The 23,352-nt window shown below is 43.2% G+C and overlaps 1 protein-coding gene across 1 annotated transcript in view; it reads left to right on the top strand.

Annotated features, from left to right (window-relative positions):
- The window catches only part of ADGRV1 (adhesion G protein-coupled receptor V1), a 441,777-nt gene extending 438,098 nt beyond the window's left edge, over positions 1 to 3,679 (top strand). The window contains exons 88-89 of the mRNA XM_063456378.1: positions 1,474 to 1,630; positions 3,299 to 3,679. Of these exons, the coding sequence (XP_063312448.1) occupies positions 1,474 to 1,630; positions 3,299 to 3,417 (276 nt within the window). The 3' untranslated portion in view covers positions 3,418 to 3,679. The remainder of the gene's footprint in view (positions 1 to 1,473; positions 1,631 to 3,298) is intronic.
- Positions 3,680 to 23,352: the final 19,673 nt, after the last annotated feature.

Below are 23,352 nucleotides of genomic sequence, written 5' to 3'. Positions count from 1 at the left end.
GGCGCATGACGAATGCGGAAGTGTTTGGAGTTCCGAACGGACCCGGCTTTTCTCATTGCGGTTAAACAGCTACACCTGAAAAGAAGTTTTTCGGCGAATCGGAAGCAGGCATGGAGAAGACACCCACTATTCCACCAATGACTTGGAGGGCTTAGCCCTATATAATAGCTTTTTATTGTTAGTGTTTTTAGGATGCTGTTATTTGTACCTGTAAAATTTGATTTACTGAAAGAGGTCCCTGAGGAAGTCCTTGCTGTAGAAGGACGAAACGCGTAGGACCAGCATCTCTTTCTTATTTGTTTTTATTATTTTATTCAATTCAACCTTTTTTCAAGTGAATAAATCGCCTTTAAGTATTCCTTTGGTTGCTGTTTGTGAGATTCTATGCTGACCTGGATACCCTATCGGCTATCACTTGAGGAGGGAATTTTAAAGGAACACACCCCCCATTTCTACCAAGGGGAGGCACCTATAACACGCATTATTATTCTGGAATATGTGAGTGCAGTCTGATCACCGGCAATATTCATTATATTTTAGTAGCAATATTTGCACTATGTTTTGTCCTCTATTATAGGTACACTAGCAATATCCCAAAATATCCCATCAACTATACAGTTATACATAATTTATCCTGTTAGATATTACCAGCAACCTCTTTGTAATGACAGAACGGCCTCAAGGGATTGAATGATGACAGTTGTAACCCAGAAATACCATAACGTAGGGTGAGACATCCTGTACAACTCCAAGAACCATAAACCTGAGGTTCCACGTGTTTAACATGATGGTTGTTAGGAATTTATCTTTCACTTGCCTGTAGTTATAAATCAGTCCTGTTTTTACACAATACATATTATTTGTACATATGCTCCATTATAACTACATGAATATATTCCATGTGATGGATTTGTCGTACCTGTACCAGATTTATTCTTTGTGAAAGGGGTTATTGGTAGTATGTACATTTATTTTCACTCCTCTTTGCTCTGAAACGTTGCGTTTATATGTAGGTTCCTTATAAGAATCTCTGCAATAGATAGATTTTATGGTGTTTTTCCTCTGATATCAAGTGAACAACTTTAGCTACACCTTTGTAACTCTTAACATATTGACTTTATCTAGCATTTTACAGAGATAAGGAAGCAACTTTATTTGAGTAGGCCTTGGAGATAAATGTTATCTTTATGGATTCTGATATAATGTTAATATTACTCCTCTATTGTTTCGATTGGTCATTCCTAGACTGTCCAGACTGACCTTGGCTTTCTGATGTGTGTAAGTTCCATTTCCCATCATGCTCTGCTAGATTTTTAAGTACAAAGTCTGTCCAGACTACATTGTTGGCATGATACCATAACAGCATAACTAACCTTTACAATCATGAAAAACAATTATAGACAGTCAATTTGACAGTTGTTTCTTTGTTGCAATAACAAATCATTGTATTTTTTTTTTGTCTTTAACATTTAGATATCAGCAGAATGGGAGAGGCCAGGGGACCCAGCCAGTAAACAAGGGCCAGAGAATGGAACTGCCTATTCTTCCCCGGGAGGGTATAGTAATGGATCTGTGGTAGCTGATGAAGAATTACAGGAATTTGACGACCTGATTTTCGTTTTAAAAGCCGGTAGATGTTTTTTTTAGACACATTTGTAAAAGTTTAAATTATTTTCTAAAAAAGCATGTATTTCCATCACAAAAACGGGAATTTATATAGATTTGTAATTTCTGGTATTTTTATGATTTGGACCTAGATTGACTTCTACTGAGCCTGAAGTGGTACAACTAAGGGTTGGCAGCATTTGGTGATTCTCAAAATAAAAAATAAATAAACAAATATATATATATTTTTTAAATACTGCACATGCAGAGATTAACCCCTCTGTTGCTGGAGGTGTAGCTGCACATACAGCACTGGCATAGGGGTGTCATCAGCCAGCCAATAACTAGATCTTGGTAAGGGGCTCATTATTAAATCGGTATTCTAATTAAATGCTACTATGATATATGTAGACAAAATAAACATAAGTGGTATAAGTGCGAAATGTTGAGCTTTGTGAAAACAAAATGTACTCCATAATTGTTTAAAAATAAAAATAAAAATACCAGTTAGCAAAGCTGTTTACAGAAAGGAAAACAAATTACAGAAATGAGGGTACTCTAAGAATATAATATAACTTAAAGTGGTTGTGTAATTATTTCAGAATGTTAAAGGAATTGAATGCAAATGTATGGAAAATAACTTTCCAAGTTAAAAACAAAATATGTCAACATTGAAATATGCCGAATATGTTGTAATTATTTAGACTGAAATATGTGATATAGTTGATATAGGTTGATACTCAGCATAACTTACTGTATAGATCATCAATGAAATCCCTTGCATATATAAGCTAAAAGCAGCCTTCTCTTGTTTAAATCTCTGACATAATACAATCTAGACATATGCATTCGTACGAATATGATTTTGTCTGAATTTTCGGAATTCTTCGTATTTGTTTACCATAGCATAAACGAAAGTCCTACATGCAAATTATATACGAAACGAAAGGGCAAATGCCGCTAGTAGGGGCATGCGGGAGGAATTAATCTCCCTTTTATTAATATGGGGGTTATAGTGAACCCCATAGGTTTTAATGCGGGGGGGGGGGGGGTGTGGTAGGAAATGTTAATATTTTTTACAAGGAGGGAGCTGGTAGCGCTGCTGGCTCCCTCCTTGTTTTTTTGGGCGCATGCACAGTGTTATTTTCGTTCTAAAGGGCGAAAACTAATAATTTTTTTACATAATTTCGCAATTTTATCCGAAAAAAATAATGTTTTACGGACGAAATTCAGAATTGACAAAATCAATTTTTATTTAGTATGAATTCATTCGTGCGTAACGAAAATTTCACTGGTGCACATGTCTAATACAATCCCATATACAATGTGTATGATTAATAAACACAGTGTATATTATTTCTGTATATTACTCAACCTCTCCATATTACAATCCTGGCTCATGAGAGGTAAGAGAAAGGAAGTAAAAACCCTCATATATTTAAAACTACATGTTCTTTGCAAAGATTCATATTTCAATATTTGCTGCAACATATGAACATTTATATTTTCAGATTAATTTCTTATCATGATTCATCTATAAGAATGTACATGTAAGAGATTATTGAACTTCTCAGCAAAAACAGCCGTCTGTATCAAATGGTCTTCACTACTTAGACTGTAGTATAACAGGCACTGTTATATTTCAACATCCCTTCCCTTCATTTCTGAACACATTTGTCTTCTACATATATAGGATCAGGACTCAACATCAGTGACACAGAATCCTGCCATGGAAGTCAAGATGGTACCAGCATGGGGAACTCACAGATCGTGGAGCTCCGGAGGATCCCTATAGCAGATACTCATTTATAAAGAAACCCAAATGTCAATATTTTTAACTATTGCACTAATTTTTTTTAAAACGGTCTCTCTAGTTACCAGACAACTGTACTACTTATAGAAAATTAGATAATTTTAAGGGACATCTTGAACTAAACTCTTGAATTGGAATAAGCTGGACTTTTCTTGGACTTTTACCTAAATAACCCTAAGGAACAAGATAATGTGACATTTAGAAGAATAACATTTTTATTAACCTATTATATGAATACACATTAAAACTAATTTGTATATATACCTGTAGTTTTATTTCATTTAAGCCTAAATACCATAGGTCAACTTGTTATCATATAGTGAGTCCCTGGATCCCTGTTTAGTGACTGTATGCCTGATGTCTGATTCTTGGTAAAACCATATGTGATAATGTTTCAGAAACATCAAGACATCATACAGGTGTGATTGAACAGTATCAGGGAGAATGTTGGACCATGCCATGGTGACAATACACCTTACCATTCCATTAACAGTGGAATATATTGAAAACACAAACTAATTGTAATAATAAAATTAACATAAAATATGAGTCACCTTTGTTTAATTATGCGCAAATACAAAAATGCTCAAAAGTGTAAATATCAGTAAATTAAAAAAATATATCTTTAAGGTAACACTCTGGGAACTAATACAACTTTAATGCATTTTATAGGTTTTAACCTCATTGCTGCATTTTTTCATGCTCAAATCTTTATAGTTTTTGCATAAAAAAATATATTGCACAGTGCTGCACCATAGGCCTGCCTTATTAGCCACACCTCCTCACTCCAGAAAAACACTTCCTTATCAAATGTATGTACACAGCTCAGCCACTGACAGTACTGAATGATCTGAACAACAAAACAACCTACATTAGAAGGAAGACAAATAGCAAGGGTCAGGGGCGTACCTAGAGCATTCGGCAGCCGGGGCGGATCCATTGATTGGCATCCCCCCCACCCCCCACACCCCAAAAGAACCTGTACATTTTTTTTTCATGTTTTCTTTTTTTTTTACAATTTGTAAACTGCCAGCCCCTCCTACAAAACCCTTGCCCCTCCCTGCCCCCTCCTACAAAACCCCTGTCCTGCCCCTTCTACAAATCCTGTACTGCCCCTTGTCTACAAAACCCCTGCAACCCCCTTCTTCAAATCCCCTGCTTATCCCCCCTTATAAACACTCCTGTCCCAATACAAAACCCCTGCCCCTTCTACAAAATCCCTGCAGCCCCACACACACATTTACAGGCAGGCAGTCACACACACACAGTTACAGGCATACAGTCACACACAGTTATAGGCAGACAGTCACACGCACACAGTCACATGCAGACAGTCACACATACAGTCACAGACAGTCATGCACACAGTTACAGGCAGACAGTCGCATATACATTGACACACACACACACGGTAACAGACAGACGGTCACACACACACACAGTTAAAGGCAGCAGCAGACAGTCACATGCACACAGTCACAGACAGTCATAGGCGTGCGCAGCTCATTGTATAAGGGTGTGCACCCTGAAGCACAAACACACGCTGCTTAATATATATATATATATATATATATATATATATATATATACATACATACATACACACATACACACTACTGTGTGTGTGTGTGGGGGGGGGGGGGGCGCTGTGTGTGTGTGAAGGCACTGTGTGTGTGCAGGCAGTGTGTGTGGGTGCTGTGTTTGTTTGTGAGGGTGGTGTGTGTGTGTAAGGGTGCTGTGTGTGTGAGGGTGCTGTTAGTGTGTGTGTGTGTGTGAGGGTGCTGTGTGTGTGTGAGGGTGCTGTTAGTGTATGTGTGAGGGTGCTGTGTGTGTAAGGGTGCTGTTAGTGTGTGTGTGTGAGGGTGCTGTGTGTGTGAGGGTGCTGTGTGTGTGAGGGTGCTGTTAGTGTATGTGTGAGGGTGCTGTGTGTGTAAGGGTGCTGTTAGTGTGTGTGTGTGTATGTGTGTGGGTGCTGTTTGTGTGTATTGTGTGGAGGTGGGTGGGCCATTTAGTTAATATCCCCCCTCCCTTCTTACCTTATGTAGGGAGGGGGGACCATGCTGCTGCCATCCCTGGTGGTCCAGTGGTGAGTGAACTTTAGCCCCACAGCTTGCGGGGCTAGAGTTCACTCTCGTGAGATCTGAGTGTTGCTGTGGCAACGCTCAGATCTTGCGAGAGGAACCTGGCGGAGCTGCTGGCTAGAGCTCCCTGGGTTCTCTCCTGCCTCCCTCCATGCTGCTGTGGGCCGGTAAGGTAGATCTTTGATCTCCCTCACCGGCCCACGGAGGGAGGCACATAGCGCGTGCCGCAGGGATTAGGGTGTGCCCAGGCACAGCTGGCACACCCCGTGTGCATGCCTATGCAGATAGACACACACACGGTTACAGGCAACATCAAACAGTCACAGGCAGACAGTCACACATACATAGTCACATGCAGTCACACCCACAGTTATAGGCAGACAGTTACACACACACAGTCAGTGCCAGACAGTCACGCACAAAGTTACAGGCAGACAGTCACATATACAGTCACGCACACACACAGTCACAGGCAGAGAGTCACACACACTTACAGTCACACACACACAAAGTTACAGGCATGCAGTTACACACAAATACACACAGTTACAGGCAGTTACACACACACAGTTACAGGCAGACAGTTTTACACACACACACACACACAGGAACACACAGTCACACACAAACACACAGGCACACACACACAGAGACACACACTCTTACTTACAGACAGTGGGCTGGAGGAGGAGTGGATTCCCTGAAGTCCTTCCCTGAAGCCTGTGGAGAAGCAGACATTCCATCTTACTGCACCTCCATGTGCAGCAGTAACCGGCAGGCCCGGACTGGCCATCGGGCATACCGGGCAAATGCCCGGTGGGCCGCGATGGCCGTGCGGCAGGGGACATCCCGTGCAGGGCCAGCGTGCTACCCGAGCGCCGGCCCTGCTCTGTGCCTCCATGGGCCGGTGGGGAGATCAAAGATCTCCCTCACCGGCCCAGAGACACTGACAGGCGGCCACCCGGGGCTGAGGAGTGAGGGAAGCAGGAGAGAGGACCGGCGGAGCTCTATCCAGCAGCTCCGCCGGGTCCTCTTGCGAGGTCTGAGCGTTGCCGCGGTTACCGCGGCAACGCTTAGATCTCGCGAGAGTGAACTCTAGCCTGCAGGTTAGAGTTCACTCTCACCACTGGACCACCAGGGAAGGAAGCTGCGGAAAGAATCCCCCCTCCCAGGTATAATGTAAGAAGGGAGGGGGGGGATATTAAGCAACTGCCCCACCTCCACTAGGACCACCAGGGAAGGAAGCATGGCTGCTTCAATGGCACCCCCCCCCCCTCCCAGGCTAATGGTAAGAAGGGAGGGGAGGGGGGAATATCACTTTTTTTTTTTTTATTAACAAAAAAATATTTACATTTAAATAAAAAAATCACACTAACAGCCCCCTTACACACACATCACCCCCAGACACACACAGCACTCAGACACACACAGCACCCCTCTTACATACACACACACTGCGCCCCTCACACATACAATACGTCCAAATATATATATATATACACACACACACACACACACACACACACTACAGCACCCCTCACACTGCACCACTACACACATTACGCTCCAGATACACGCTAGATCCCTTACCCTATATGCACTCTTAATCCTCTATACACACACACACACACACACACACACACACACACACTCTCCTATACACACTCTGGGTCCTTTACACACTCGATCTCCTACACACACACACTGCACCACCTACACACACACTACATTCCTTGACAGCAAACACATACAACATTCTCTAAACACACCCTCTACAACCCCTACACACACTACGTCACCTATACACACACACTACAGCCCATATGCACACACTCGCTACATCCCCTATAACACTATGCCCCCTATACACACACTATCTACAGCCCATAGCTACACATATTACACCACAAACACAAATGAAATTGACCTATTTACACAATACCACACCACACTCTACACACATGCAATCCCACAAGCAGGCTCCAAACATATGCACTATACACTTTCCTGGCCCTTTTGTCCTCTGGTATCCCACTTGTGGAGACACCAGAGACAATTTAAAAGCAAACACAGCGCAAGCATGTTATTAAATTTAAATACAAAAAGAGAAGTCCTGCGCTTAAGCAGCTAGGACTGCAACACACATCAGCCCCAATATATAGTAAAAACCAAAGAAAAGAAAATGTTACTTGCGCTTTCTCCTTTAATCCCTATGTATATTTAGACAAATGGAGGTCATTTAGTTGCTCCAATGGCCATTGGAGGGATGCCCGCCTGCCAACGTCAAGGCAGACCCCCCTAAGCGGGTCCTAACACTGACCCTTCAGCCTGCTTCCTTGAGCTTCTGGCAAAGATATCTCTAATGAGACAGAAAGGGGTATTTTTTATATACACCCCTTTACTTATTAACCCTTAATAGGGAACACATGGGATGGGTAGCAGCATTGTAACCAGGCTGTGTGATACAAAGTAAATACAAATACAAAAAGAGAAGTCCTGCGCTTAAGCAGCTAGGACTGCAACACACATCAGCCCCAATATATAGTAAAAACCAAAGAAAAGAAAATGTTACTTGCGCTTTCTCCTTTAATCCCTATGTATATTTAGACAAATGGAGGTCATTTAGTTGCTCCAATGGCCATTGGAGGGATGCCCGCCTGCCAACGTCAAGGCAGACCCCCCTAAGCGGGTCCTAACACTGACCCTTCAGCCTGCTTCCTTGAGCTTCTGGCAAAGATATCTCTAATGAGACAGAAAGGGGTATTTTTTATATACACCCCTTTACTTATTAACCCTTAATAGGGAACACATGGGATGGGTAGCAGCATTGTAACCAGGCTGCGCAGGACTTCTCTTTTTGTATTTGTATTTACTTTGTATCACACAGCCTGGTTACAATGCTGCTACCCATCCCATGTGTTCCCTATTAAGGGTTAATAAGTAAAGGGGTGTATATAAAAAATACCCCTTTCTGTCTCATTAGAGATATCTTTGCCAGAAGCTCAAGGAAGCAGGCTGAAGGGTCAGTGTTAGGACCCGCTTAGGGGGGTCTGCCTTGACGTTGGCAGGCGGGCATCCCTCCAATGGCCATTGGAGCAACTAAATGACCTCCATTTGTCTAAATATACATAGGGATTAAAGGAGAAAGCGCAAGTAACATTTTCTTTTCTTTGGTTTTTACTATATATTGGGGCTGATGTGTGTTGCAGTCCTAGCTGCTTAAGCGCAGGACTTCTCTTTTTGTATTTGTATTTACTTTGTATCACACAGCCTGGTTACAATGCTGCTACCCATCCCATGTTATTAAATTTGCTTGCGCTGCGCAGAACAAATTCAGGGCCTTTTTCTAATGCTAGAGCTCTTCAGCGGGGCTCTGCGCATTGAACTAACATGCTCACTTTGAAAAGGGGCGTGCTTGTCATTAGTGATGACAAAACACACCCTCTCTGGCCCCGCCCCCTTCGTAGGGGGCCGCTCTGATTGAAAAATGCCCGGGCCTAATTTTTTTCCCAGTCCGGCCCTGGTAACCGGTAAGGGCTGTATTAAGCCCCGCCTCCGCTGCCGGTTTGGCTCCACCCCCGATTTGTGTTAGCTCCGCCCCCACTTTTCCTCCGTGCGGCCAGCTTTGCTTGTGAGAGCTGTTCTGGCCGCCCGGCATCCTAACTAACATGGGGGGGGGGCACTGTGCGGCCACAGCTCACACAGCCCCCTCCAGCCCCCAAACCAGGGCCATGACACCCCGCCCTTTGCCCCCCCCCCCTTAGTATGCCACTGGCAAGGGTATTACAATCTGTTTATAGTTTCTCTGACTGTCTGTAACCAGGTTGTGAATTAAAAGCAGCTCAATCAGTGCTGTTGGGGCTAGGACTGTGTGCATACTTTTGATAAGGAAGTCTTTCTGGCCTCAGGGTGTGTAGTTAACGAAGCAGGCTTATGCTGCAGCACTCTGCAAAAGTGGGGGTTTTTGTGTGCAAAAACTATAAATATTTGAGCATGCAAACAAAAGCTAGCATATTAATGAGGCCTAAATCTATGAAATGCATTAATGTTGTATTGGTGCCCAAAATGTCGCCTTTAATTTCACACACTCAAATCTCTTTACTCAATAAAAGAAGCAATTCAACATGCTAAGTACTGTGGATTAATCAGCGGAATTCATTCTTAATTATGTTGCATTTCCAACAAGCTATGTTTTTTTTCTATCATGTACTTTAACAGGTCACAAATCGATTAGAGCTAAATACACAAAAAAATAATAGTAAATAATTATCATTAAACAGAATAGTAAGGCAGCTCCAATGTTGTAGAAGGACAGGAATTTTAATTTTTGGCAAGTGATATATCTGTATGAAAACGACAAGGAGATATCTGATTTGTATAATAATTACTGTTTACCAGAACGCTCCATGCTGTGTGCCATATGCTCGCTCCCTGGAATATTACATAACAAACACAACGTGTGAATACATGGTGCTGGTGATTTCAAAAAGTCTAGTTTTTTTTTTTTTAAATGACAAACTATTAAGCATTTAGTGTTTTGCATTTACACATTTTTGGTTTTTATTATAGCTTAATGTATGTATACTTCTAGTGCCCCATGCCAAATGTGTGACTTTCAAGTACACAAGTTACTATGGGTAACCTTTCTGGGTCCTTTTCACATGGAGTTTTCAGATTACCTCCCCTCCCAAGACAACTCGTGACAGAATGTTCAGACTTTTGCTACCTTGTCTTACTGAAAGAACACTGAACCTTACATCAGGAAGATGTAACCGTTAACTCCTTAAGGAGACATGACGGAAATATTCCGTCATGATTCCCTTTTATTCCAGAAGTTGTGTCCTTAAGGAGTCCCCTTGTCCCACCGTAGACACGGCTCTGCTGAAAGTTCTGTTCCGTTATAGCAACATGAGTACTACAGTTGATATTAGCTAATAGGCTAAGCTTACACACACATTTAAGGTTAATGTCTACACAAAGATAAAATATCATTTTCCAGGGAAAATAGTATGTTACATTGAGCTCATTATACAATATGTCATCTATTTAATTTACCAAACTTGAGTTCAGTGACATGAAATTGAACTGAAAATTCAGCAGTAAAAATGTTAAACATGGGTGATGTCGTTTTTATAATGCTCAACCTTCTTTGGTTGTATGGATTTTGGAGGGAAAGGGACACTAAAATATCAATAGAACACTTAGCTGTTAATTGAGCTATCATTAAAAAAGAGATACCACACTTTATTTTTATTTTTTTAAAGGATTTATATTCACAACCTGGTTTTCAATGGAAATTCTAAATGTCTCTTGATTGGATGAGTGTGTACTGTGATCACCCATTCAAGAACAAGAAATTATGGGAAGAACATCCACGCTGTAAAAAGAACACCCTGAACATGGATTTCTTAATAGCATTGCTGCTGTAAAGATCAAAATGTATGCAAAATACAGATCAAGGGGAAAGCGCGCACACTAAACACAGCTTTACATTTTACAATCATAGTGTGTTTGCGCCAAGTGCCAAGTCATAATAAAAGAAATAAATATTTTAGGACCGAGACAGAGCTGATCACTATGTTTTATAGTTCATTCATCTGTAACCGGGTTATTAAGATGTACAAAATCGCACAGTTGTGGATGTAAACAGTTGGTTATTAAATAAACCCCCATTGTCAAGGTAATGGATGTATAAAAAAAAGACATAATAGATCTAAAATAGACTTTAAGAACACTCTATTGATTTATTTTTTATTTTTTTACAATTCGTGAGATATACCATCCAAAGTAAACATGTAATTTTTCTGCATGTTTTTCAGATGGTATATAGAAAATATAGCTTGCAATAGCTGCAAACCTGTTGTATGTAGCCTTGGCAAACCCTTCCTTTTGCCCTCAGCACAGTTTTTCATTTGGGCCTCTGTGATGGAGCTGTGAGCATGCGCGCATGTGCCTGTGATCGCATCAGTCCTACGCTGTTCTACAGCTTATTAAAAAGGGAAGGTGTGCTCTAGCTCTATGGAGCTAATGGAAGTGGAAAAAATACTCCCTGGCTGTTTCATTGACAATAAGAGAGGTCTGTCTGTCCCCAGTTATAAAACTGTTGATTTATTTTGAAATTGGCACTTTTATAAACTGTCAAGAAAATGACACAGACACATAAATCACTTCAGCAAGCTGGAGTGCCTGATGTGTGTGGATTGTTCCTTTAAAATGTCAAATCATGTTACAAGTGTTTACAGAGCATCTATTATAAAGACAATTACAATATAAATATTTGTTCAAAGATCTCCCTCACCGGCCCACTTGCACAGACATGAGGCTGGGGAGTGAGGGAGAGAGGACCCGGCGGAGCTCTATCTTGCAGCTCCGCCGGGTTCCTCTCACGAGCTCTGAAGCGTTGCCATGGCAACGTCCCAGATCTTGCAAGAGATCTCACAGACATCACCCTCACAGACAACACCCTCGCAAACAACAACCTTTTACACAAACACACACACACATTACCCACACACACATCACCTTCATACACACAGCTCCCTCTCACACACACAGCTCCTTCTCACACACACACACATCACCCTCACACTCAAAGCACACACACACACACACACATATATTTCACCGCTCTCACATTTACAGCATCCATCACACACACTGCACCCCTCGCACACACACACACACACACACACTTCATCCCTCACATACACACTACACTCCTCACATGCACCCAGTGCACCCTTCACACACCCATTGCACCCTTCACTCACTCACACTGCACCACTCACACATGCACACACAATACTTCCAAATATATATATATATATATATATATACACTACAGCACCCCTCACACAAACACTGCACCCCTTACACACATACTGCATCCCCTCAGGCCCGGATTAACATAGGGGCTGATGGAGCTGCAGCTCCAGGTCCATGGAATAGGCCCATTGATTTAAAAATATTTATATATATATATATATATATATATATATATATATATTTATTTATTTATTTTTACACACTACTCTTAGAGTTGCTACCTGGCCAGTATTTATTTGAGGTTGCCTGGCCGGTGACGATATTGCAAAAATACTGGTATTACAAATGCTAGTATTTTTCGCAGTATAAACAGAGATTTCTCTGCAATACCAGCACCAGCCAGTAGGGGTCGCTGTGTGTGTGGAGAGAGGCAGGGATAGGAAGTTACAGCATATACTTGAATCTTTCTACTCACTTATCTGTGCACAGAGAGTCCAGACATCAGCTCCCAGCCTGCAGAGACAGCCTACAGCTCAGGGAAGTGAGGCATGGGGACAAAGGGAGACCTCTGGGTATGCTGAGACACTTGGGGACACAGGACACAGACAGACATGGGGATACTGAGACTTAGGGACACAGACACACATGGGGAATCTTGGGGACACTGAGTCACTAGGGGACACTGAGACCTGTGAACACTGAGACATTAGGGGACGCTGGTCACAGACACTACGGGACACTGTTCAACATGGGGACACAGAGACATGGGGACACTGGGAGATATGGGGCACTGAGACATTGTGATACATAGGGACACTGTGGTATATAGTCAGTGTCCCCAAGTCTACCATTGTCCCCAAGTGTCTCAGTGCCCCCATGACATGGGGACACTGGGAGACATGGAGACACAGACACTAGTGGACACTGGGTGACATGGGGACACTGGGAGAAACTGGGAGCAATCCATCTATACTGCAGAATCAAACTGTAAGAAGTGTTTTGGTGAATTTACAGAATTTTCTCTTATGTCACTCCTTGTGATTTACATCATATGATGTCACACATACATAATTAGTTATGCAAATTAGGCCTGTATTTTTTCCAAGATTGGTGGCAACCCTAACTACTCTTCACATACTCTTGCTTAATTATGGAACCTTAAGAGGGATATATGGAAACAAAATTTGTGTGGATTGACTGACATTAAATTAGTTAAGGTAATGCTGACTTTGGTCTCTCTAACACTGTGGCATGTGCCCTTTCTTCTACATTCACTACATCCACATTTTCTCTGTCTCAGACTGTATACCAGGAGCTTCTGCCTACTAGTAAGAAGTTAAGGAGACAAGTGGACATGTGAGTTCTATGGGACAGTCGTTCGAAAGCATGGAGTGAGAGTATCATTAGACACATTTATGCTGAGCTCAGGATGCTGTTGGCCAGCATGCGTGATTGGAAGGCAGCCTGACTTTTCGGAAGTTATGGTTACATGATCCACATCAGTGGCCAACACTTTTACACCGCCCATTGACTTCCTGCTTCACTGAACACTGTTGTTAGGGGGTATGGATTTTTCTTTAACCCCTTAAGGACACATGACATGTGTGACATGTCATGATTCCCTTTTTTTTCCAGAAGTTTGGTCCTTAAGGGGTTAAAGTTGAAAGCATGAATTAGAGAGAGATTAGCATATTTTAAGAGAATCTGAGTTTTCTTATAGCTGCATCCTATTTCCCTCCGGCAACATCTCCACCAGATACATAACCCTTGAGAGGTATGACTGTTTCAATGTCAGCACCAGGCCCACTAGGCTCTTAATCTGGCCCTGCATCCCCTACACACACACACTCTCTGCAGCCCCTAGCCACACATGCATTACATTACACCACAAACACAACACAACTAAAACCGACCTTATTACACAATACCACACCACAATCAGCTCACTCTACACACAAGCAATCCCACAAGCAGGCTCCAAACACATGCACAATACTCTTTCCTGTCCCTTTTGTCTCCTGGTATCCCATTTATAGAGATTGGTGATGACAAAACACACCCTCTCTGCCCCACCGCCTTCTTAGTATGCCGCTGTGATTAAAAATGCCCGGGAATTTTTTTTTTTCCCAGTCTGGCCCTGTTGCACGGTATGCATAATACATTAGCATTCCACGCTAAAATGTGAGAAGACTTTGGCCGTTGTGAATAAATTAAGATTTGACTTTGTTTGCCACGTTCCCATGGAGGTGCAGATTGTAGAATATTAAATATGATGTTGAATATTGACATAAATTTTAATTATTTATATACTTATTTTTCCAAGTAATCTAATCGTTTTAGATATATTACTGATATTAGGAACTATTCGACAAGGAGTAATCAATTAGACCTACTACGTTTTGTGCCTTGATAAGGATGCTGTAGAATCATTCATTTCACCTTTCTGAGCTGACCTCCCTTTAATCTTTTAAAGAGGACAGGAAGTCCTCTGTATTTGTACTTGTAACAAGGTTGGCAAATACATTAGGGCGAATAGGTGATTATGCCAATCAATCCAATAGGATCACTCACTGGAGTAAATCTATAGGATGGAATATATAATTTCACTCAACTCAGGGATCTGAATGCCTGACCACCTTGAAAAGTTAAGCTTCTATATTGAAGGGACACTATAGTCACCCAGATCACTTCAGCTAATTGGAGTGATCTGAGTACATAGTCCCTATTGCACTTAGTGCTACAATGTAAAACATTGCAGTCCCAGAGAAACTACAATATTTACACTAAGCCTGCCTACGAGACAGCCACTGGAGGCGCCTCCTGTTTCCTAACGGACCTTTGATCCAGTAACTGATGCTGGACATCCACATACTCTGCATTAGGACATCCAGTGTCAGATTTGTCTCCATTTGAAAGCATTGACTCAAAGCTTTCCTATGGGGAGGTCTAATATGCCGTGCATGCACATTAACGCCCACTCGTTGTGGGACGTTGGAAGAGCCGGAGCTGGGACGATCGACAATGGGTTGAGTTAAGTAAATAAAGGGTATTAACCCTTTGTTCATGTTGGTGAGGGGGTGGGATGGGGTAGGGGGGGCGTGAGGGAGGACAAGGAAGCTATAGTGCCAGGAAAACAGCTTTGTATTCCTGGCACTTATAGTATCCATTTAAAAATAATTTGGAAAGCTTGATCCAAAGATTATTCATCCATATCAGATGCTCAATCGATGGGTTTCTAAATGCCCTCAGGCTATGTTGGGCACCAATTCCATGTCTTTATATATAGAGACCACCCTCTACCTTAATACATTACCCAGAGGTGTTGACATCAATGAGCTAAATGTTTATAGGAATTTCTCACCTTTTCTCATTTATAGTACATTTTATTTTGTAACTTGAACCTTGAACTTGAATTTGGAGCATGGGGGGCTTGATAAATGTTTGAATTATTACACTTTTCATTTAAATTTAAATTAAAGTCCAGCTGTAAGTCATCCTTGTGGGTGGCAAAGTCTGATGGATGTATTAAAAGTTTGACTAATCTTGATACAATGCACAATAAATTATTAGATGCACATATTTATATTCTTCATTAGTATGTTAATAAACCCACGTGTGGAGTACTGTTGTTGAGACTATTTTAATGACACGTGCCATTTTATATCTGATCTTAAACAGAAGAGGTCTGCATTTTCTTGTATACAGCATGATTTATCTTTCTTGGAAACTGTCCTAATACTTGTTTTGTTGGAGCCACTATCCCCAGGCATGTCATTAAGGTGTGTGCAAGTCGCTCCTTTATAACTGTGGGGAAATATTTTTGGTTACAAAAGACTTTCCAAGAACTAAACAACATTCTCTGTGTAGCATTCAACTGCAATACTAACTAAAATGAAAAATGAAATGCCGACCAGTGAAAGATTCTACCTTTTTTGTGTGCAGTTGACTGAGCTCCATAGTAAAATAGTGGGACAAGTAACAACCCCCCCACCACCCCAAAAATACATTTGTCTTAACCCCTTAAGGACCAAACTTCTGGAATAAAAGGGAATCATGACATGTCACACATATCATGTGTCCTTAAGGGGTTAAAGAAACACTCCACATGAAATTTGTAAAAGTCGGATTGACGGGATCCCTGTGGAGAGGACTTTAGGTGCAGAGGCCACGCTCGCACCTTCCACACCTCACCCTTCTGTCAGTCCCTACATTGGCTTCCTGTAAGATATAGGGCCCAATTTAAAATTCTGGTTCTTGCTTTCAAATCTCTACATAATGCTGCTCCCACCTATCTATCCTCCTTAATACACAAGTATGTCCCGTCTAGGCCCTTACGATCTGCTGAAGACTTACGTCTATCTTCTGTCCATATGCCCACCTCTGATGCTCGCCTTCAAGACTTCTCGAGGGCTGCACCGTTCCTGTGGAACTCACTTCCCTCCTCTGTTAGATGCTCACCCAGTCTCCACTCCTTCAAAAAACCTTTTGTGTCACTTTACCCCACTCCCTCCAGCATGTAAGCTCATTGAGCAGGGCCCTCAACCACTCTGTTCCGGTGTGTCTATGGTGTGTAGACTACAACTACATGTTTGTTCGTCCACCCATTGTAAAGCCCTGCGGAATTTGTTGGCGCTATATAAATAATAATAAGAAGAAGAAGAAAAGAAAAAAATAACTTAGTAGCTATAGAGACAATAAAATGTGCATGCATTTAGTAATGCATATTGTCATGGGGGTGTTTCTAAAAAGAGCTTGCAAAAGCTGCATGTCTTATGCCTGCAGTCTTTGCCAGACCTCCCTTTCTCTCCAAGCACAAACATTCAGATGTAGGGGAAGAGAAATATGAATTGAGGTCAGGGGGAAGATTGCTATGTTCTAAGAAAGTGGGAAGTGCTTTGTGTTGATACGTGGGAGTCGGGATTTTGAGAGTGAAGCGCACAAGCGATTGGGCCAGTCATGTGGATGGTGATTGTCTTTGCCATTTAAAAATCTTGAAACTTTTAATTTATCCATTATTTATATCAGAAATTAATGTAAATTAAAGCACTGAGAGTTTCTTTCACCCTGTGAGTTTCTTTTTTTTTTTTAGTAGAGTTCTTGTTATTTGGCTCAACATTTGTGCTAGATATGTAACAGATAACATAAGAAAGATAAACTAAGTAAAGAAAAGGCAAAATTTCCTGCGTCATGTTTTCATTTTATGGTACATTGAAGGCGTCCGATCATAAAGCAAAAGTGCACTTTGTAGTCCTAGGTTTCAGGGAAACAAACAGAAAATTACAGACATTCAAGTTAAGTGTAATGTCATAATGTCGGTGTATAGTAATAAAAAGCCTAGTGCAAGAAGTTCACATAAACAATAAAACGTAAAGTTTAACAGGTCGTGATCGATGTGGAAATACAAAGTTAGAGCTGATATGTATCCTGCAATTTATGTTTTTAGGATAAAAAAAAAAAATAACAAATTACTTATTTGCATGGATATTATTTCAAAGAATCATAATTTGTTTGTACAAAAAGATGATAAACAATAGAAACAATAACAACATGTAACATAACTTAATAGATTAAACTGATAAAACTGCAAAATGATTTATTACAATCTCATATATGTGTTTTAATGCCTTCTATTTTAGCATTAGGAATACAAATTAGTAATCTGACGCTATAGTTAGCTGGTTAGGTCTCCTGCCCCCACATGCAGGGACTAAAACAGATAGTTTACTTAGCTTTTCTCCCTCAGAGCACCAGTGTCCAGATCATCCAACAGAAAAGCACTGGGAGGCTAGTATGCATGCGCAGCAACACGCCGCACTGCCCCAATCAGATGGCCTTGCTTAGACCATCTTAGAGGAATAGCAGGGTTTCACTTGGCTATTTCATTGGAAGCACCTCTAGTGGCAGTCACAGTGCAGCCACTCGATGCATTTAGACCCTGCACCGAAAACACTGGATATAGTTCTAATCAGAAGCACACATCAGATTTACAAAATACCCAGCAGAAACTCAATGTGTAAATAAAAAATACAAAAAATATTTTTTCTAACCACAAACTTTGACATAAACCAGTGAAGAAATGTGGGCACATTAAGGCACAATATGCTCCATATGAGATACCCTGGAGTGTCTACTTTCTCAAATGGTAGGCCTTTGTGGGGTAATTTGAACAGTGACACTTCTAAATGAGACACAGGCCCATCAAGTCCATCTTTCAAAATTCTAAGGTCTGGTCTCTTTTATGACACTGGTGTTTCACAAGGTAGTGGCAAAGGCATACGATGAAGGTATTGTACTTAGTGGCGTCTCTAGGATTCATTTTTAGGGGGGGCACATGGTGGGCCAGGGACAAAAGTAGGGGGGCACATTTAACCCCGCCCTCGCCGCAGTTTGACCCCGCCCCTGCCGCATGTTAAGCCCCGCCCCCGACACAATGTGTTGTTTTTTTTTGTTTTTTTTATAATCCCTGGTGGAGGATTCATTATTTTCCACCAGGGATTATTACCAAAAAAAAACATTTCCCTTGATATAGTGCCATAGTTGCCAACATTTGAGAAATTGGGACATTCAGCGCTCCCTGTACAGTGCTGCTCTCTGTATAATACATGGCTGTGTGTATAATATCCTGGGACAGTCAGTGCTCCCTGTATAGTGTTGCTCTCTGTATAATACATGGCTGTGTGTATAATATCCTGGGACAGTCAGTGCTCCCTGTATACTGCTGCTCTCTGTAAATACATGGCTGTTTGTGTATAATATTCCAAGACAGAGAGCAGCACTATACAGGGAACACTGATTGTCCCAGGATATTATACAGACACAGACCTGTATTATACAGAGAACAGCACTACAGTATTATACAGATAGCTGAGCATATACCCCATGTCCCAATCTCTAGACTACAAGTACCTGTCAACAGCAGCTCCCAGATGCGTGTAACAGGGCTAAAGTGTGCGGCAGCTCACACAGATGATTCAGCGGTAAAGCGCACTCGCTGGCAGAGCTAAACTGGAAAGCAGCCCTGGAAAAAAAATGTATGCCATTCCTATATATATATATATAGTACAGTGAGCACACAAGCTCACTGACATGCGCAAATAGGCTCACTGACAGACAAAAAAACTCTCTGACTCGCACACAGGCTTACTACAGACAAACTCACTTGTATAAACACAAGGCTCACTACAAAGAAGTTCAGGGACACACACATGCTCAATAAATAGAAGCTCACTGACACACACAAGCAGTACCATCTTAACAGTGTTAAGGGCCCCCGCGCTAAGCAGTGCACTGGGGCCCTTCCTACACAACAACTCACAGGAATAAAAATTGTAATTATTGATAGACTGCTGAGTACATACACACAGTACACAAATACAAACACCGAGAAACTTCTAAATACACACACACAGACGTTGCTGAATGCACACAGACGTTGCTGAATGCACACAGGCTGATTTTTACACACACACAGACTGCTGAGGTCATACACACACATAGACTGCTGAGTCCATACACACACACAGACTGCTGAGTCCATACACACACACAGACTGCTGAGTCCATACACACACACAGACTGCTGAGTCCATACACACACACAGACTTCTGAGTCCATACATACACACACACAGACTGCTGAGTCCATACACACACACAGACTGCTGAGTCCATACACACACACACAGACTGCTGAGTCCATGCACACACAAACACACAGACTGCTGAGTCCATACACACACATATACACACAGACTGCCGAGTCCATACACACACAAACACACCGACTGCTGAGTCCATACACACACACAAACACACCGACTGCTGAGTCCACACACACACACAGTGGGCTGAGTCCACACACACACACACAGTGGGCTGAGTCCATACACACACAGACTGCTGAGTCCATATAAACACACACACACACACAAACACACAGACACACAGACTGCTGAGTCCATACACACATACAGACTGCTGAGTCCATACACACACAGACACAAAGACATACACACAGACACACAGACTGCTGAGCAGGGCTGCCATCAGAAATTTTAGGGCCCCTGACACAGCTCAAGATCTGGGCCTCCAGGGCCAGCCCCGAGCTGCCCACAAGGATGAAGGGTGTGTGTGTGTATAGTGGATGTAGAATGTGTGTCATGGATGCAGTGTGTATAGTGGATGTAGAATGTGTGTAGTGGATGCGGTATGTGTGTCATGGATGCAGTGTGTATAGTGGATGCAGATTGTACGTTTTGTGTAATGTATGTAATGTTTGTATGCATGCATTAGATGCAGAGTGTGTGTGTAGTAAATGTAGGTGTGTATAGTGAATGCAGAGTGTGTGTTTTTGTAGTGGATGTAGTGTGCATAGTAAATGTAGTGTGTATAGAGCATGTAGTGTGTTTGTAGTGAATGTAGTGTGTTTGTAGTGAGTGCAACGTGTGTAAAGTGAATGCAGTGTGTGTGTGTGTGTGTGTGTGTGTGTGTGTGGTGCAAAATGTGTTTAGTAAATGTAGTGTGTAGTGAGTGCAATGTGTATAGTGAATGTAGTGTGTGTGTAGTGCAAAGTGTGTTTAGTGAATGTAGTGTGTGTGTGTAGTGTAGAGTGTGTTTAGTGAATGTAGTGTGTGTGTGTAGTGCAGAGTGTGTTTAGTGAATGTAGTGTTTGTAGTGAGTGAAGATAGTGTGTAGTGCATGTAGTGTGTGTGTTTGTGTATGTGTAGTGCAAAGTGTGTATAGTGAATGTAGTGTGTGTGTGTGGAGCAAAGTGTGTTTAGTGAATGTAGTGCAGAGTGTGTTTAGTGAATGTAGTGTTTGTAGTGAGTGCAGAGTGTGTTTAGTGAATGTAGTGTGAGTGTGTGTAGTGCAGAGTGTGTTTAGTGAATATAGTGTGTGTGTGTAGTGCAGAGTGTGTTTAGTGAATGTAGTGTGTGTGTAGTGCAGAGTGTGTTTAGTGAATGTAGTGTGTGTAGTGCAGAGTGTGTACTTGTAAGGATGCAGTGTGTGTGTAAAATAGGGGGGGAGTTTTTTTTTATTTATTTGTGTATATTTCAATTTTTTCCCCCCTCCCTGGTTCTTACTGTGCCAGGGAGGGGGGAGATCGCATTCCCTGGTGGTCCGGTGGCATGGTGGAGCGAGCCAGCCACGTTACATTGAAGAGGGGGCCCAGCAGCACACACTGTCTTCCTTTCCAGCTCCTCTCTGACTAACTCTCACGAGACAGGTCTGCGTGCTGTGCGGAGCGTTGCCATGGTAACCCATGGCAACGCGCTGGCGGCCGCAGGGAAGTTAGACAGAGAGCAGCTGGAAAGGAGGACAGAGTGTGCTGCTAGGCCCCCTCTTCAATGTACAGGTAGCAGGGGGCCCTCTGTGCACATATATATAGCAAAAATGATATATAAGTGCACATAAGGAATGTGGGGCTCGGACTGGAAGAATAGTTCGGGCCCCCCAGGACCGCCGGGCCCATGAGAACCGTTATGGTTGTTATGCCCTGATGGCGGTCCTGCTGCTGAGTCCATACACACACAGACACATAGACTGCTGAGTCCATACACACACAGACACACAGACTGCTGAGTCCATACACACACAGACACACAGACTGCTGAGTCCATACACACACAGACACACAGACTGCTGAGTCCATACACACACAGACTGCTGAGTCCATACACACACAGACTGATGAGTCCATACACACACAGACTGCTGAGTCCATACACACATAGACTGCTGAGTCCATACACACACAGACTGCTGAGTCCATACACACACAGACTGCTGAGTCCATACACACACAGACTGCTGAGTCCATACACACACAGACACACAGACTGCTGAGTCCATACACACACAGACTGCTGAGTCCATACACACACACAGACACACAGACTGCTGAGTCCATACACACACAGACACACAGACTGCTGAGTCCATACAGACACAGACACACAGACTGCTGAGTCCATACAGACACAGACACACAGACTGCTGAGTCCATACACACACAGACACACAGACTGCTGAGTCCATACACACACAGACACACAGACTGCTGAGTCCATACACACACAGACACACAGACTGCTGAGTCCATACACACACCGACACACAGACTGCTGAGTCCACACACACACCGACTTGAGAGTGAGAGTGAGGGGGGGTTGATGTGAGAGTGAGGGGGGTGATGTGAGAGTGAGGGGGGGTATTGTGAGAGTGAGGGGGGTGATGTGAGAGTGAGGGGGGTGATGTGAGAGTGAGGGGGGGGGTGATGTGAGAGTGAGGGGGGGTGATGTGAGAGTGAGGGGGGGGTGATGTGAGAGTGAGGGGGGGTGATGTGAGAGGGGGGGTGATGTGAGAGTGAGGGGGGTGATGTGAGAGTGAGGGGGGTGATGTGAGAGTGAGGGGGGGTGATGTGAGAGTGAGGGGGGTGATGTGAGAGTGAGGGGGTGATGTGATGTGAGAAGGAGGGGGGGTGATGTGATGTGAGAAGGAGGGGGGGTGATGTGATGTGAGAAGGAGGGGGGGGGTGATGTGATGTGAGAAGGAGGGGGGTGATGTGATGTGAGAAGGAGGGGGGTGATGTGAGAAGGAAGGGGGTTGATGGTGAGGGTGCTGAGGGGGTGAGGGGGTGAGGCTGAGGGGGGTGAGGCTGAGGGGAGAGGCTGAGGGGAGAGGCTGAGGGGGGTGTGGGGGGCCGAGGCTGAGGGTGGTGTGGGGTGCTGAGGGTGGTGTGGGGTGCTGAGGCTGAGGGGTGTGGGGTGCTGAGGGTGGTGGGGAGGGTGGGGAGGCTGAAGGTGGTGGGGAGGCTGAAGGTGGTGGTGAGGCTAAGGGTGGTGAGGCTGAGGGTGGTGTGGGGTGCTGAGGCTGAGGGTTGTGGGGTGCTGCGGGTGGTGAGGCTGAGGGTGGTGGGGAGGGTGGGGAGGGTGAAGGTGGTGGGGAGGCTGAAGGTGGTGGGGAGGCTGAGGGTGGTGAGGCTGAGGGTGGTGGGGGGTGCTGAGGCTGAGGGTGGTGGGGAGGCTGAAGGTGGTGGTGAGGCTGAGGGTGGTGGGGGGTGCTGAGGCTGAGGGTGGTGTGGGGTGC

This window comes from Pelobates fuscus, chromosome 5, assembly GCF_036172605.1.
Source record: "Pelobates fuscus isolate aPelFus1 chromosome 5, aPelFus1.pri, whole genome shotgun sequence".
Classification (NCBI taxonomy): Eukaryota; Metazoa; Chordata; class Amphibia; order Anura; family Pelobatidae; genus Pelobates; species Pelobates fuscus.
Note: the sequence above shows the minus strand (reverse complement) of the source record. Positions and strands in the feature narration are given on the sequence as shown.